General features: G+C 49.8%; 1 protein-coding gene and 1 long non-coding RNA gene across 5 annotated transcripts in view; both read left to right on the forward strand.

Moving 5' to 3' along the window:
* Positions 1-12,869, forward strand: part of IFT43 (intraflagellar transport 43) — a 92,688-nt gene that overhangs the window by 21,620 nt on the left and 58,199 nt on the right. For all 4 annotated transcript variants that reach the window (XM_051826002.2, XM_051826001.2, XM_008272014.4 and 1 more), the window contains exon 3: positions 11,988-12,052. In XM_051826002.2, coding sequence (XP_051681962.1) covers positions 11,988-12,052 — 65 coding nt within the window. The remainder of the gene's footprint in view (positions 1-11,987; positions 12,053-12,869) is intronic.
* LOC138847224 (uncharacterized) lies at positions 411-2,183 on the forward strand. Its single transcript, XR_011384931.1, has 2 exons — positions 411-902; positions 1,504-2,183. It is a non-coding gene; the product is annotated as an uncharacterized lncRNA (long non-coding RNA).

Below are 12,869 nucleotides of genomic sequence, written 5' to 3' on the forward strand. Positions count from 1 at the left end.
TGTTATGCCTCTGTATTAAGATATGGGATATGGGAGTTTATGGTAGGCTGTGCATGACTGCCGAGGGAGGTGTGATGTCGCTGGAGCATCTGCCAGGCGCCGTGGCTATTGGGAGCATCATGTTTGTGTCAGTGAACAGTGCACTGTGGTTTCTTCCTCTTATTCAGGCAACTTTAAAGGATTCTTCCCTCTTCTGGGAAGCTAGAATAGATAAGAATTGGGTACCTAAAACAAGACTTGTGCAAGGCAGCCCTCAATCTAATGTTTGACTACCAAAAGCTTCCCATTGTCTCAACCTTAAGCATTAAGGATGTCTGCTTGCAGCTCTGCATTTTGCTACTGCTATTATTTCTGATAAATAACATGATATTTATTCTGATAAACAACCACTCTCACCACTATTTTTCCAGTGTCTGCTCTATGCCAGGGGTTGTCTGCAGGATTTATGATGTCAACCAGCAAGACACTCATGGTCACTCTCATTTATAGAGAGGGAAGAGGCGGCTTAGTGAAAACACGACTGGCCAAGGCTACACAGCTGGAAAACGGAACCATTCTAGAATTTGAACCTAGGACTCCTTCCCCTTTCTTCTCCCTCCTCCCTCCATCGCCCTTCCCTGGCCACCCATGAAACTGGAGCTTCTTCCCTTTAGTTCCTTCTGGCAAACTCACACAGCACCTCCTTCTTCAAAGCTGCTTGGCCGTTGGTATGAAGAGCGAATCTTGGAGCGTGCGATAGAGACACAGCTACTTTCAAGTACAAAGATTTATATCGCATTCAGCCCAACACAGCTTGGCTCAGTATTGGAGCTGTTACAGTTTATTTTTGGCACCACTTTTGCATCCTGACTTTGCCGTTAACCCTTCCCTTGGGCTAAGCCTCAGCTCGCCTCACTAATGGGGTAAGGGTGAGCCTAAGCTGCTCTCTGGTCTTCCTATCTTACAGAACATTCTTAGGTTTGCTAGGTACATCTTCTTGTGCCCAGAAAATAAATGAGGGAGACGCTGCTTTGGGTTTGGCCCTCCCAGGTCTGCTGTCAGACAGGATGGCATTTGTGCCGGCTCTCCTGCTCTTAAAGGGCTCTTTGTTTTTGCGCAGTTGGGTTCTTTCCTGAAGCTGCCGTATCCTTCTGAGCAGCTCCTGGCTGCCCGTGCGTAGCTGCTAGGAAGTCACGCACCCTCTGGGTTGGCCCGAAGCTGTGCTATCAGGTCTGGGTTTGAATCCTTGCTCCATTACCTACAAATAGGGTGATTCAGGTGAGGTCATCTCGGGCTGCAGGTTCTTCTGCAGTAAGCGAGGATGCGCTGCTAATCACCCACATGATCGCATCATGAGGTTTTGCAGAGTCATCCTCCGAAAGTTTTGGTGGGTGGTAAATTGTCAGTTGATGTCTGTGATTATTTTTATGGCTCTGAGTTAGGCAGCGTATTCTCATGGCCTAGATTGGCGTACTCACCACTGACCGAGTCTTCATGCTTCCATACCCTCATTTCTCTCCATAGCCCTTGTCTTCTGTTTTCGTCCCCATCTCCTTCATACCAGCTCGAATGGGTGATGAGTGTTCCACGCCTAGGTGTGTGCTGTTAAACTCAGAAGCCCTACAGTTCATGGACCCACAGAGTCCCAGACATGGAGAACTGGGAGCAATCACCTGTGACCTGAAGAGCAGCCCAGGACCCTGGAGCCCGGAGCTGGTCAGCAGTAGAGCCAGGCCCATCGGCTGGATCGCTTGGTGTCTGGTCTGGTGTCTTTCCTTGCACATTTTCTTCCTTACCCGCCTTTCATCTGTACAGATATTCATGATTAAAATACAGTCCACCATACATCGCACATGTAGGAAGACAGCAGGAAATCAGTAAGCTCCTGTTTCTGTTCGAAAGCATGGTCTCCCGTCGCTTCTGGCCAGGACAGGGCCCTCAGAACCCCTGATTTGTGTGCAGGGTTGTTCCCAGTTGTTTTAGGGGTTCCCAGCCGTGCCGTAGCGGATCTCCCTGTCCCTGTCCACCATCCTTCTCCCCTGAGCAGACGCATCCATAACCACCCTCACACTGGGACTCTGCTCCACACCAACCCTCCCTGCCTCTTTTCTCTTTTATTAACTTAAACTTCATGCATCTAGTTTCTTTCTTGTTTTGTTTCGGCTTTTCATTAAAATTTGGAATACCCAGCGAAGTAGAAAAAATGCGAGTAGTACAATGAACATCACCTGCATTGCCCCATATTTGCTTGAATTTATAAGAGATTTGAAAACATGTTTACATTTTATATAATTTTTAAAAGATTTATGTATTTTTTTGAAAGGCAGAGTTACAGAGAAAGAGAAAGAAGGAGAGACAGAGAGAGAGAGGTCTTCCATCCAGTGTTTCATTCCTCAGATGACCACACGGCTGGAGCTGGACCTATCCGAAGCCAGGAGCTTCCTCCAGGTCTCCCCTGTGGGTGCAGGGGCCCAAGGACTTGGGCCATCTTCTGCTGCTTTCCCAGGCCTTTAGCAGGGAACTGGATTGGAAGTGGAGCAGCTGGTCCTTGAACTGGCACCCATATGGGATGCTGGCTCCTCAGGCAGTGGCTTTACCCACTACACCACAGTGCCAGCCCCAATTTTATATAATTTTTGCTAAATTATTTGAAAACAAATTACAGGGGCCAGCGCTGTGGTATAGTAGGTAAAGCTGCCACCTGCAGTGCTGGCATTCCCATATGGGCCCCGGTTTGAGTCCCAGCTGCTCCATTTCCCATCTAGCTCTCTGCTATGGCCTGGGAAAGCAGTAGAAGATGGCCCAAGTGCTTGGGCCCCTATACCCGCATGGGAGACCCAGAAAAAGCTCCTGGTTCCTGGCTTCAGATGGGCCCAACTCAGGTCTTTGCCACCATTTGGGAGGTGAACCAGCTAATGGAAGGTCTCTCTTTCTCTCTCTGCTTTTGCCTCTCTGTAACTGCCTTTCAAATAAATAAATCTTAAATTACAGACATTATACCACTTATGTTAAATACTTTAGCATGTATCTCAGAAAAGGACGTTTCCTAGAAAATCATAACTCTACACCTAATAGCACTCACAGTTTCCTAGCATCATCTATTGTCTACTCTAATTTCATGCCCCTGAGTTGTCTCCATAATGTCTTTAGGGTAGCTATTTTTTTTTTTCAGACCAGGATCCAATCAGAAACCATGCCATTATGCTTATCTCTCAGTCTCTGAATTTAGAACAGTCCCCAGCCTCCTCCCACCACCCCCACATAGTGGCGCTGACTCTCACAGGGCTGGCCAGCTGTTGTGTGGCGTCTCCCACGCTGTGGATTTGTCTGATTCTTCCTTCCTAGCAACATTTGACTTACCGCTCTCACCTGATTTCCAGTGAGCAGGGACCTGGGGGAAGCCTTAGCTAGATGGCAGCGGCACACTTTTGGCAGGAATTTTTCCTGGGTGATGCCACGTGCCTCTGGTGGCAGCGTACCGTGTTGAATCACCGAGTTCGGGCGGCAGTTACCCCTGCTAGGACATGAAGGCATTGGGCAATTCTTGGCACCATGAGAATGCCCAGTTCTTGACTGGCATTTCAACCGATGGCTTTATTTTTCAGTAAGATTTACTTATTTAGCTTACCTAATGACAGAGTGACAGAGGATCCTTTATCTTCTGGTTCAGTCTCTAAATGCCTGCAACAGCTGGGGCTGGGCCAGGATGAAGCCAGGGGCCGAGCCTGAATTCCCTATGAGTCTCCCACATAGGTGCTGGGAACTCGGGATTCATCATCTGCTGCCCCAGGCCCATCAGCAGGATGCTGGAGGGGAAGTCTCAAGTAGACAGGACTCCAACTGGTGCTCTGATACGGTACACGGACACCCCAAGGAGTGGCTTAACCGTTGTGCCACAATGCCTGCCTAATGGTCTTGGCATCTGTTGATCCGGTTTTTCTTATACCGGAATAGAATTTGCCTTCTGATTTGGCCACTTCAGCTTGAGAGAACTGTGTTTACTCAGCTCACTTCAGTTCAAAGCTTGGATGATCCGTTAGCTTCCATGACCTTAAATGCACCGTGGGAAAACTTAGGCCTGTGATGAATTCATTATAGACCCGGGGTGAAACTGGGAGAGATGGGGCTGTGCATGGCGGGCAGATGGGAGAAGGTGCAGCTGCCGCCCTGTGTGGGATGCATTTGTTTTGCTGAGTGTTTGTCTTCCCTGCCGTCTAGCTCAGAAAGAACCGCCTTCTTGGGGCTCCTCTCGGATCACCGGGGACAGGCAGGGAAGTTTGCTTTTTGGGAGTAAAGGAAGTCTGGGCATGGGAGCTGGAAGCTCCCAGAAGCTGGGAGACGGCAGGGTGGGAAGTTTGCTGTAGATTGTGCCTTATCCCATGCCTTTGTGCCGGGTGTTCATGTGTGTGTGTCTCTGGGAGTGTGTGTGAGCGCGCACACATGTGCACTGGCTTTTTGCAACAGGTTGCAGCTTTGGATTCAGAACTCTGAGCCCGGTGCTTGTTCTGGGGGCTGGGGGTGAGGTTGCTGCAGGACCCTGGAGCGTGGGTGAGACGTTTCTAAACTCAAAAGGCTCCTTTTTTGGCACTCCAGCATCTTTTCTGTTTCGGCATCTTAAGAATCTGGGGGAACCATATAAAGATCAGAAACAAGCCTGGCCCCAAAGGCTCTCTGACATGGTAATTCCAGTTGGTTGAATCCTGGCCCATTTGGATGAGACCATATAAAGAGGCCATTTCCTGAGTTTCCCGCTCCCTGCCTGTCACAGGCTCCTTTCTGTAGAAAGCTGGTATTTCAGGACTGCGGCCGCCAGTCACGTGCCTCCCACTCCTTACTCACAGCCGCTCCTGCCCCCTGTTTATTTTTGGAGCAAGCACATTTTTGCTTCTCTCCAGGAGCTATGCAGGGTCCTGCCCCTCCGTCCGTCAGGCCATGCTCATTTCCCACACTCAGACGGGGCTGCAGCGCCGGGAGAGGACCGAGGGGTGCGCTGCCTCCGGGTACCCGCGCCCTCTCGCGTGTGTCAAGACTCTGTCTTTGGAAGACAAGTCTGGGTGATGTTACCTGGCAGTAGTCAGCCAGAACTGGAAGTGGTTTTTCCAGCGATGTCTTGGGGCTGTTGTGCCTCTGGATTTCAGAGCAGAGAAATGTAAAGAATAAGCCAGGACTTTTGAATTCCAGGACCAGGCCTTCTATGTGTTCTAGCGTTTAAGGTCCCTAGAGCGCTAACCCCTCTCCCCCATCCTGTTTTTCCCCCCTCCTCTCTAACTTAGGAATAGCAAATCGATTTCTCCCAAAGCAGATTGGCAGCGTCTCCCCAGCTGTTTGGCCAGGGAAGATTCTGGTGGGCTCCAGGTTAAAAAAAAAAAAAAAAAAAAAAAAGAGAGAGACCACTGTCTTAGCCTGCCCAAAGAGCATGTGTCCAGTTTCCAGGATGGAGCAAGACTGAGTTCTTTTTCCTTTAAATGAGTGCTCCGTTATATAGAACCCTCGGCCACCCAAGATTCAAGAAAAAAGTAAGTCATGTGTTTGTGTCTGCTCTGGGCCTGCCTTGCCCTGATGGGCGGGAAAGCAAGGACCCCGGTGGGAAGATCTGTGACTGCAGCGTTTCGTCTGCTCCCTGGGCCCCGCAGGGCGTTGCAGCTCCTGCAGGCCATCATCATCTGGCCCGTTACCTCCTGGAAGGGAGGGCACTGCAGTTCTGGCAGCTGGCCCTCGAAGGAGTGACCACAGCGGCTTGGTCTAGGTGTGTGTCCCGTGTTTCAGATTGCCCTGGGGAGAGAGCCGTGGGACTGTTGGAAACAGAGCTGGCCAGGTGTCTAGATGTCGTCAGAGCCTTAGAGCAGCCAGGCATTCAGGGGCTGGGCTGTCCATGCCAAAGGGCCTCCCACCCCCGACCCAGGCCGGTTAAATTATATTGCTCCCAGCCAGTCGTCCACTTCCGTTTCAGACAGATCGTTTGCACTTAATTTCAGGCTGCTGGGTTATTATCAGGTTGCATCAGCTTCCACTTAAGGCCTGCACTGCTAAGTGATGGATGCTGAGGGGCTCAGAGCCCCTCTGTTTTCCCAGGGACCCTTACCGATACAGGACCAGGTACTAACGTTGGCTCCAGGAGTGTTAGGTGCTGTCTCCCTCGGACCACGTTCTTCTGGAATGTTTTTCCTTTCCATTCCCAGGGCCGAGCAGGCCCATGTTCCTCCCTGGGCTCCTGGGACGGCTCCTCCTCAGCACTTCCTGAGTGGGCGCAGTTCTGTTTGGCCTTCAGTCACGTGTGAGGGCACTTCAGGAAGTCTGTGTCAGCAGGTTGCCTGCATCTCCTCTCAGAGTGCCTGTGCTCAGGTCCTGGCTTTGATCTTGATTCCAGCTTGCTACTCGTGTGCACCCTGGGAGGCAGCAGGTGAAGACTGAAGGCACTGGGTCCCCGCCACCCCGTGTGGGAAACCTAGGTTGAGTGCGGCTCCTGGCCTGAGCTTGCTCCAGCCCCAACTGTTGGCAGGCATTTGGGGAGTAAAGCAGCAGATGGGAGATCTCTTTTAAATAATAAGTGTTACTTCTGTAAATAAGTAAATAAGCCTTTTTTTAAAAAAAGATTTATTTATTTGAAAGTCAGAGTAACAAAGAGAGGAGAGGCGGAGAGAGAGAGGTCTTCCATCCGATGGTTCACTCCCCAGTTGGCCGCAACGGCTGGAGCTGCGCCAATCTGAAGCCAGGAACCAGGAACTTCTTACAGGTCTCCCACATGGGTGCAGGGGCCCAAGCACTTGGGCCATCTTCTGCTATCCCAGGCCATAGCAGAGAGCTGGATTGGAAGAGGAGCAACCGGGACTAGAACTGGCACCCATATGGGATGCCAGCGCTTTAGGCCAGGGTGTTAACCCGTTGCGCCGGCCCCTAAGCAATGCCTTTTAAGTAATTGGTGTAAAAAATTTTAAAGAACTTGTGGAAAATGGAATTTGAAAATATTCTGGTGCAGAAAGTTTTGAAATCCATGCACAAATTTTTGCATAATACACGTTTCCATTAGCTTCTTGAAGAACACTCATATATACAATTTCAGAAATATTTTCCCCCAAATGAACTTAGCTTTTAATTCCATTTTCTGTGAACTTTTTGAAATGCCCTTGTGTAGCATTCTTGTCAGGGCACTCTCTTGACGAAGCCCCAGGAGAAAGTGGCACAGTCACCACCACCCAGGGTGACAAAAAGCTGCAGAATTAGGCAGGCCCTGTGGCACAATGGTTAAGCCACTCCTTGGGGTGTCCGTGTACCGTATCAGAGCACCAGTTGGAGTCCTGTCTACTTGAGACTTCCCCTCCAGCATCCTGCTGATGGGCCTGGGGCAGCAGATGATGAATCCCGAATTGGATGGAACTGTCCCATGGCTGAGGGCTTCGCCATTGACCCTGGCTGTGGCCTGTGTCTGGAATGACCCCTGGACCTGTGCCTCCTGCCTTCAGTGGGGCCTCTTGGGTTTCAGATGAAGCTTGACTTCTGATCAGGTGGGTTTTGTACAAAGCTGACACACCTACACACCTGGATTCCGTCTCTCCTTGGCCTCGTTGAGCTGGATAAGATTTGGGACAGGGCTGACATCTACTACTTCTGGCTCAGTGCACATAGGACAATGCAGGGAACAGCCTTATAACTTGGTTAATGAAATTTGTCTTGTCCAGAAAGGGTATTTGTGGGTGACCCTAACAAGGCTGATGGTAGGGGGTATTTACAGAAACCGTTCAGGTCCCTGGATTCAGACCACTGAATCTGTCAGGTGTCAGACGTCTCCCCCTAAATGCCCCAGCCCTGCTGTGCAGAGAACTAAGTTCTGCCTGAACCTCCTCATCTCCCACCTGCCCCAGCACTCTCTCCTGAGGTTTGCCGACTCCCAGTAGGGAGCAAGGAGGATTTATTTCCTTTCAAAAAAATTTATTTTTGTATTTATTGAATTTGAAAAAGAAGACAGGAGATACCTTCTGTCCACTGGTTCCCTCCCCCAAATGCTTACAATCACTGGGGCAAGCCAGGAGCCTTTACCTCACTCCACGTCTCCCACATGGTAGCAGAGACCAATCATCTGCTGTCCCCCAGGGTGTGCATTATCACAAAGCTCAGCCAGATGTGGAGTGGGGACTCCAAGTCAGACGCTCCCATATGGGATGCAGGCACCCCAAGTGGTGTGTTAACTGCTGCACCAGACGCCTGCCCCTGCTCCTGAGAGGGTTTCTACGGTCCCTGCCCCGTTTTCATTTTCATCCAGGGACTTTGTGGCAGATCTCTCTTTCCCAGTGATCTCAGCCTCTGGGGAAAATGAGCTGTAGCTTATGCAGTCCATTGCTGGGGACTGGTGCCGTGGCTTAGCAGGTTCAACCTCCACCTGCTACACCAGCATCTCATATGGGTGCTGGTGATCTCTTGCTGTCTCTCATCCTCTCTCTAACTCTGCCTTTCAAATAAATAAAAAATAAGTTTTTTAAAAAAGAAAAAACATAAAGCAGTATGTGTCCACTCCTGAGAGCTTCAAATGTTAGATTAAAAAAAAAAAAAAACTCTTCAATTTCAGAACTACTTTTTTAAAATGTGTTGGCGTTATTTTAAAGATTTACTTATTTGAAGAGAAGAGTCGGAGAACTCAAAAGGCTTCCATAGCCTTGGAAACTCATGACTGGAGCATAGGGAGATTACTGATGCCATAAATAGGAGTGTCAATTTGTAAAGTCAACAACAGGAGTCATTGTGCACTTACTCCTCATGTAGGATCTCTGTCCTTAATGTGCTGTACATTGAGATTTAATGCTATAACGAGTACTCAAACAGTATTTTTCACTTTGTGTTTCTATGTGGGTGCAAACTGTTGAAATCTTTACTTAATGTATACTAAACTGATCTTCTGTATATATAGAAAATTGAAAATGAATCGTGATATGAATGGAAGGGGAGAGAGAGCGGGAAAGGGGAGGGTTGCGGGTGGGAGGGAAGTCATCGGGGGGTGGGGGGAAGCCAATGTAGTCTATAAGCTGTACTTTGGAAATCTATATTCATTAAATAAAAGTTAAAAAAAAATTTAAAAAAAATTTACTTATTTGAAAAGCGGAGTCACACACACGAGAGATTTTCCATTTGTTGGTTCACTCCCCAATTGCCAATAACAGCCACATCAGGGCCAAGCCGAAGCCAGGAGCCAGGAACTTCATCCAGGTCTCCCATGTGGGTGGCAGAAACCCAAGTACTTTGGCCATCATCTGCTACCTCCCAAGTACATTAGCAAGAAGCTGGATTGGAAATACAGGTAGCCAGGACTTGAACCAGGTAGTCTGATGCGGGACGTGGGTGTCCCGTGTGGTGGCCTAACCTGCTGTGTCACAACGCGTGCCCCAGAACTCCTCATTAAACTGCACTAGATTTGGAGGAATGACTCCTACATGTTTTGAAGCTCCTGGTGCCGTGTTGTAATGGGAGGAGCGGGAGAGGACATGCGGGAGAGGAAAAGCTGCTCTGTGTTCCCTCTAGGCAGAAGGGATTTCGCACACGGCTGATAGCCATGGCCCTCTGGGGGTTTGCGGTCTAGGAGGATAGTGACTGTTCTGGTGTTTGGATGCTTAGGCAACTCCGTTAACTAAGTACACAGTGTCTACCGGAAGTCAAAGTGACAGGCTTGGAAGAGTATGCTTCCCCCGCAGTGTGACTGTACATTTTATTCTACATGATCTCTCCTGTCATATGCTGATGTTAGATATAATGGTGATGACGGTGGCCAGTGTAGTGGCATAGCAGGCGAGGCTGGGTAAGGCTGCTGCCTGCAATGCTGACACCCACGTGGGTGCCGATTTGTGTTCGGGATGCTCCACTTCCAGTCCATCTCCCTGCTAATGATCTGGGAAAACAGCAGAAGGTGGCTCCCCTGCCACCCTTGCGGGAGATCTGGATGTAGCACCTGGCCCCTGGCTTTAGCCTGGCACAGCCCCAGCCATTGCGGCCATCTGGCGAGTGAAACAGTAGATGGGTGATCTCTCTCTCTCTCTCTCTCTCTCTCTCTCTCTCTCTGTAACTCTTTCAAAAATAAATAAAGGCCTTGAGCCACTCAGGAAGGCCTCCAAACACGTCCCAGCACTGCTGCGTTGGAGACTTAAGGTTCCAGCGCAGGAAGTCTGAGGAGCTACCCTGAAACCACAGCACTGCCTATGCTCGACTTGGGCTTCTTTGTGGCTTATTCTCACAGGAACTGGTCCTTGCAGTTGCAATTGTTGTCAGAACAAATTAGCCTCTAGTTTAGTTCCAGATCCTGGGACAAGGAGTCCAGTTGATTCTGATCCGGTCAGACCAAGACTTTCCCTGGTTTAGCCAGCCATGTCTTAAAGAAACAGAGGGTCATGGAAGGTGAGGCTTCCCCTTCTAGCCTAGGGATGGGCGGGCATGGGTGGCAGGTGCACCACCTGCAGTGGTGGGGCGTGGTGCATCATGAGTTTCCCCCTGCAGATACGAACACTGCGTTTCCACTCCTGTGTCTTCCTTGTTTCTCACGGAGATACACAGAACCCTCAAGTAGCTCTGTTGCCGGCCCCTTGCATAGAAAATTTAAGTTTGTTTTCTCTAAAGTGCTACTTCCACTTCCCAGGAGTTAAGCTGCATCCAAGTGTTCGACACTTGGATCTTCTCGGTAAGTCATTTCCAGCAGATCTGGCTCCCTCTGCAAAAAGACCTTGTATGTAAGTGGAGCACGTCCTTGGCAGGAAAGAGCGTGGATCATGGTGTGAAATCAAACTATCAAAAGTATAGAGATACCCGGGCTTGGTGGGAGGGTGTTTTCTTTTAAAAGTTTGAAGTTAGACTTTAAAAAAGGGAGCAACAACAGAACAGCCAAGGCCCAGGGGTCAGCAAACCATGCTGCCTCTCTGTGAAGTTTCATTGGAATGGCTCTGCTCACTTGTTTACTTGTTATCCATGGCTGTCTGTCGTTCTCCAGTATCAGAGCTGCAGCAGACTTCATGTCCCACAAAATGAAAAACGCCTGCCTCCTAGCCTTTAGAGGAGAGCTTTGCCGACCTCTGTTTTGGTCTGCTTATCAGAGAACTTTCTTAGACCCCACGCAATACTTATATGAAGTTCTCAGAAAAATAAAATGGATATTTCAAAGAGCAGTCCTGGGAGAATCCTGGGTAATTAAAAAAGGAAATGCTCTATGTGTTTTATCCAACTGAAATGACTCAGGAGCGGCTGCTGTTCCCTTGTTATTTCTGCGTTATGCTAGACCGGAACTGGTGCGTGCGTATGGGTGTCTGCACGTGCCCATCGCTGCTGAGCGCCTCCTGGAGTACATTTTTAACCCGCTGATTTAGTTTATGATTTTAAAGCAAGTCTCACTCTTGCATCTTTATTCTATTACTGTCCTGTTTATAAAAGTAGTCCAGGTTATTTTCTTAAAAAAAAGAAAAAAAACCTGGAAAACGCACAATAGCACAGAGGAGGAAGATTCGGACTGCCTGTAACTGAGTCCCCTCCGCGTCTCGTGCACACAGATGCTCAACACTGAGTGTCGTGTGTGAATCTTTTCACAAAACCCTAGGAAATGAAGATGCATCGGGCTTTCCCTTACCCGTTGGTGTGCGTTGCAGCGCAGCCTTCCTCAGCCGCCTGGCGCTGTTTTCACGTGTGTCCCTGCATTGGCTCGTGGCCTTGTTGCTGGCCATTTCAGTCGTTCCCAACTGGTCACCCTTCAGAAATAAATCATGGTCCGCTCTGATGCGTGCCTTGGGGTGGATCCCTGGGATTGGGATGGACGGCTCGCAGAGCCTGAGTGTTCTTAAGCCTTCCAGTGGACATCCCAGACGGACCTCCAGAAACATGTTGTCGGTTTACATACCTGTCATGTGGGTGTGCAGGCAGCACGTGTTCGCAGTAAACCAGAAACCTACTCAGAAGGCTTTGATGAGCTGGGTATTGGCACTGGTGGCCTTAACCTCTGCCAGCATTGAGTGACGTTAGTCACTGTCACTGTCACTGTTTCCCCACAGGAGCCCCCTCCCAAACCACCTCGGAGGCACGGAGGCTGGGCTGACGACTCCTCGAAACCACCAGCGTGAGTACCAGCGGCTCCCAGGCCGTCGCGGGTGGGATGGGGGCTTCACAGCTGTGCTCTTGCATTATCTTTCGTAATAGCTTTATTGAGGTGTAACTCACACACCGTATAGTTCACGTCCTTCAGTCGTCCTCAGGGTAGTCACAGAGCTGTGCAAACCTAATCAGTCTGGGAGCATTTTCTCATCACTGCCTCTCCCAAAGAAACCCTGGACCTGTTGGTGGCCACTTGCTGTGGCCCTCCCCGCTCCCCTGCCCTAGGCACCCCCAGGCAGCTTTCCGTCTCTGCGGTTTGTCTGTTCTGCACATTGGGTGTATATGGAATCTCGCATCGTGTGGTCCTTTGTGACTTGCCTCTTGCGCTCTGCATGTTTTCAGAGCTCACCCACATTGTAGTATTCTGTGTTTTTCTTTTTTCTTTTCTTTTTTTTTTTTGACAGGCTGAGTGGACAGTGAAAGAGAGAGACAGAGAGAAAGGTCTTCCTTTGCTGTTGGTTCACCCTCCAATGGCTGCCACGGCCGGCGCGCTGCGGCTGGCGCACCGCGCTGATCCGAAGGCAGGAGCCAGGTGCTTCTCCTGGTCTCCCATGGGGTGCAGGGCCCAAGCACTTGGGCCATCCTCCACTGCACTCCCTGGCCACAGCAGAGAGCTGGCCTGGAAGAGGGGCAACCAGGACAGAATCTGGCACCCCGACCGGGACTAGAACCCGGTGTGCTGGCGCCGCAAGGCGGAGGATTAGCCTAGTGAGCCGTGGTGCTCTGTGTTTTTCTTAAAGTCATTTTGTAAACAAAATAGAATTCTGTTAGAAACTGCCCCT

Source organism: Oryctolagus cuniculus, chromosome 20, assembly GCF_964237555.1.
Source record: "Oryctolagus cuniculus chromosome 20, mOryCun1.1, whole genome shotgun sequence".
In the NCBI taxonomy this organism is placed as follows: domain Eukaryota; kingdom Metazoa; phylum Chordata; class Mammalia; order Lagomorpha; family Leporidae; genus Oryctolagus; species Oryctolagus cuniculus.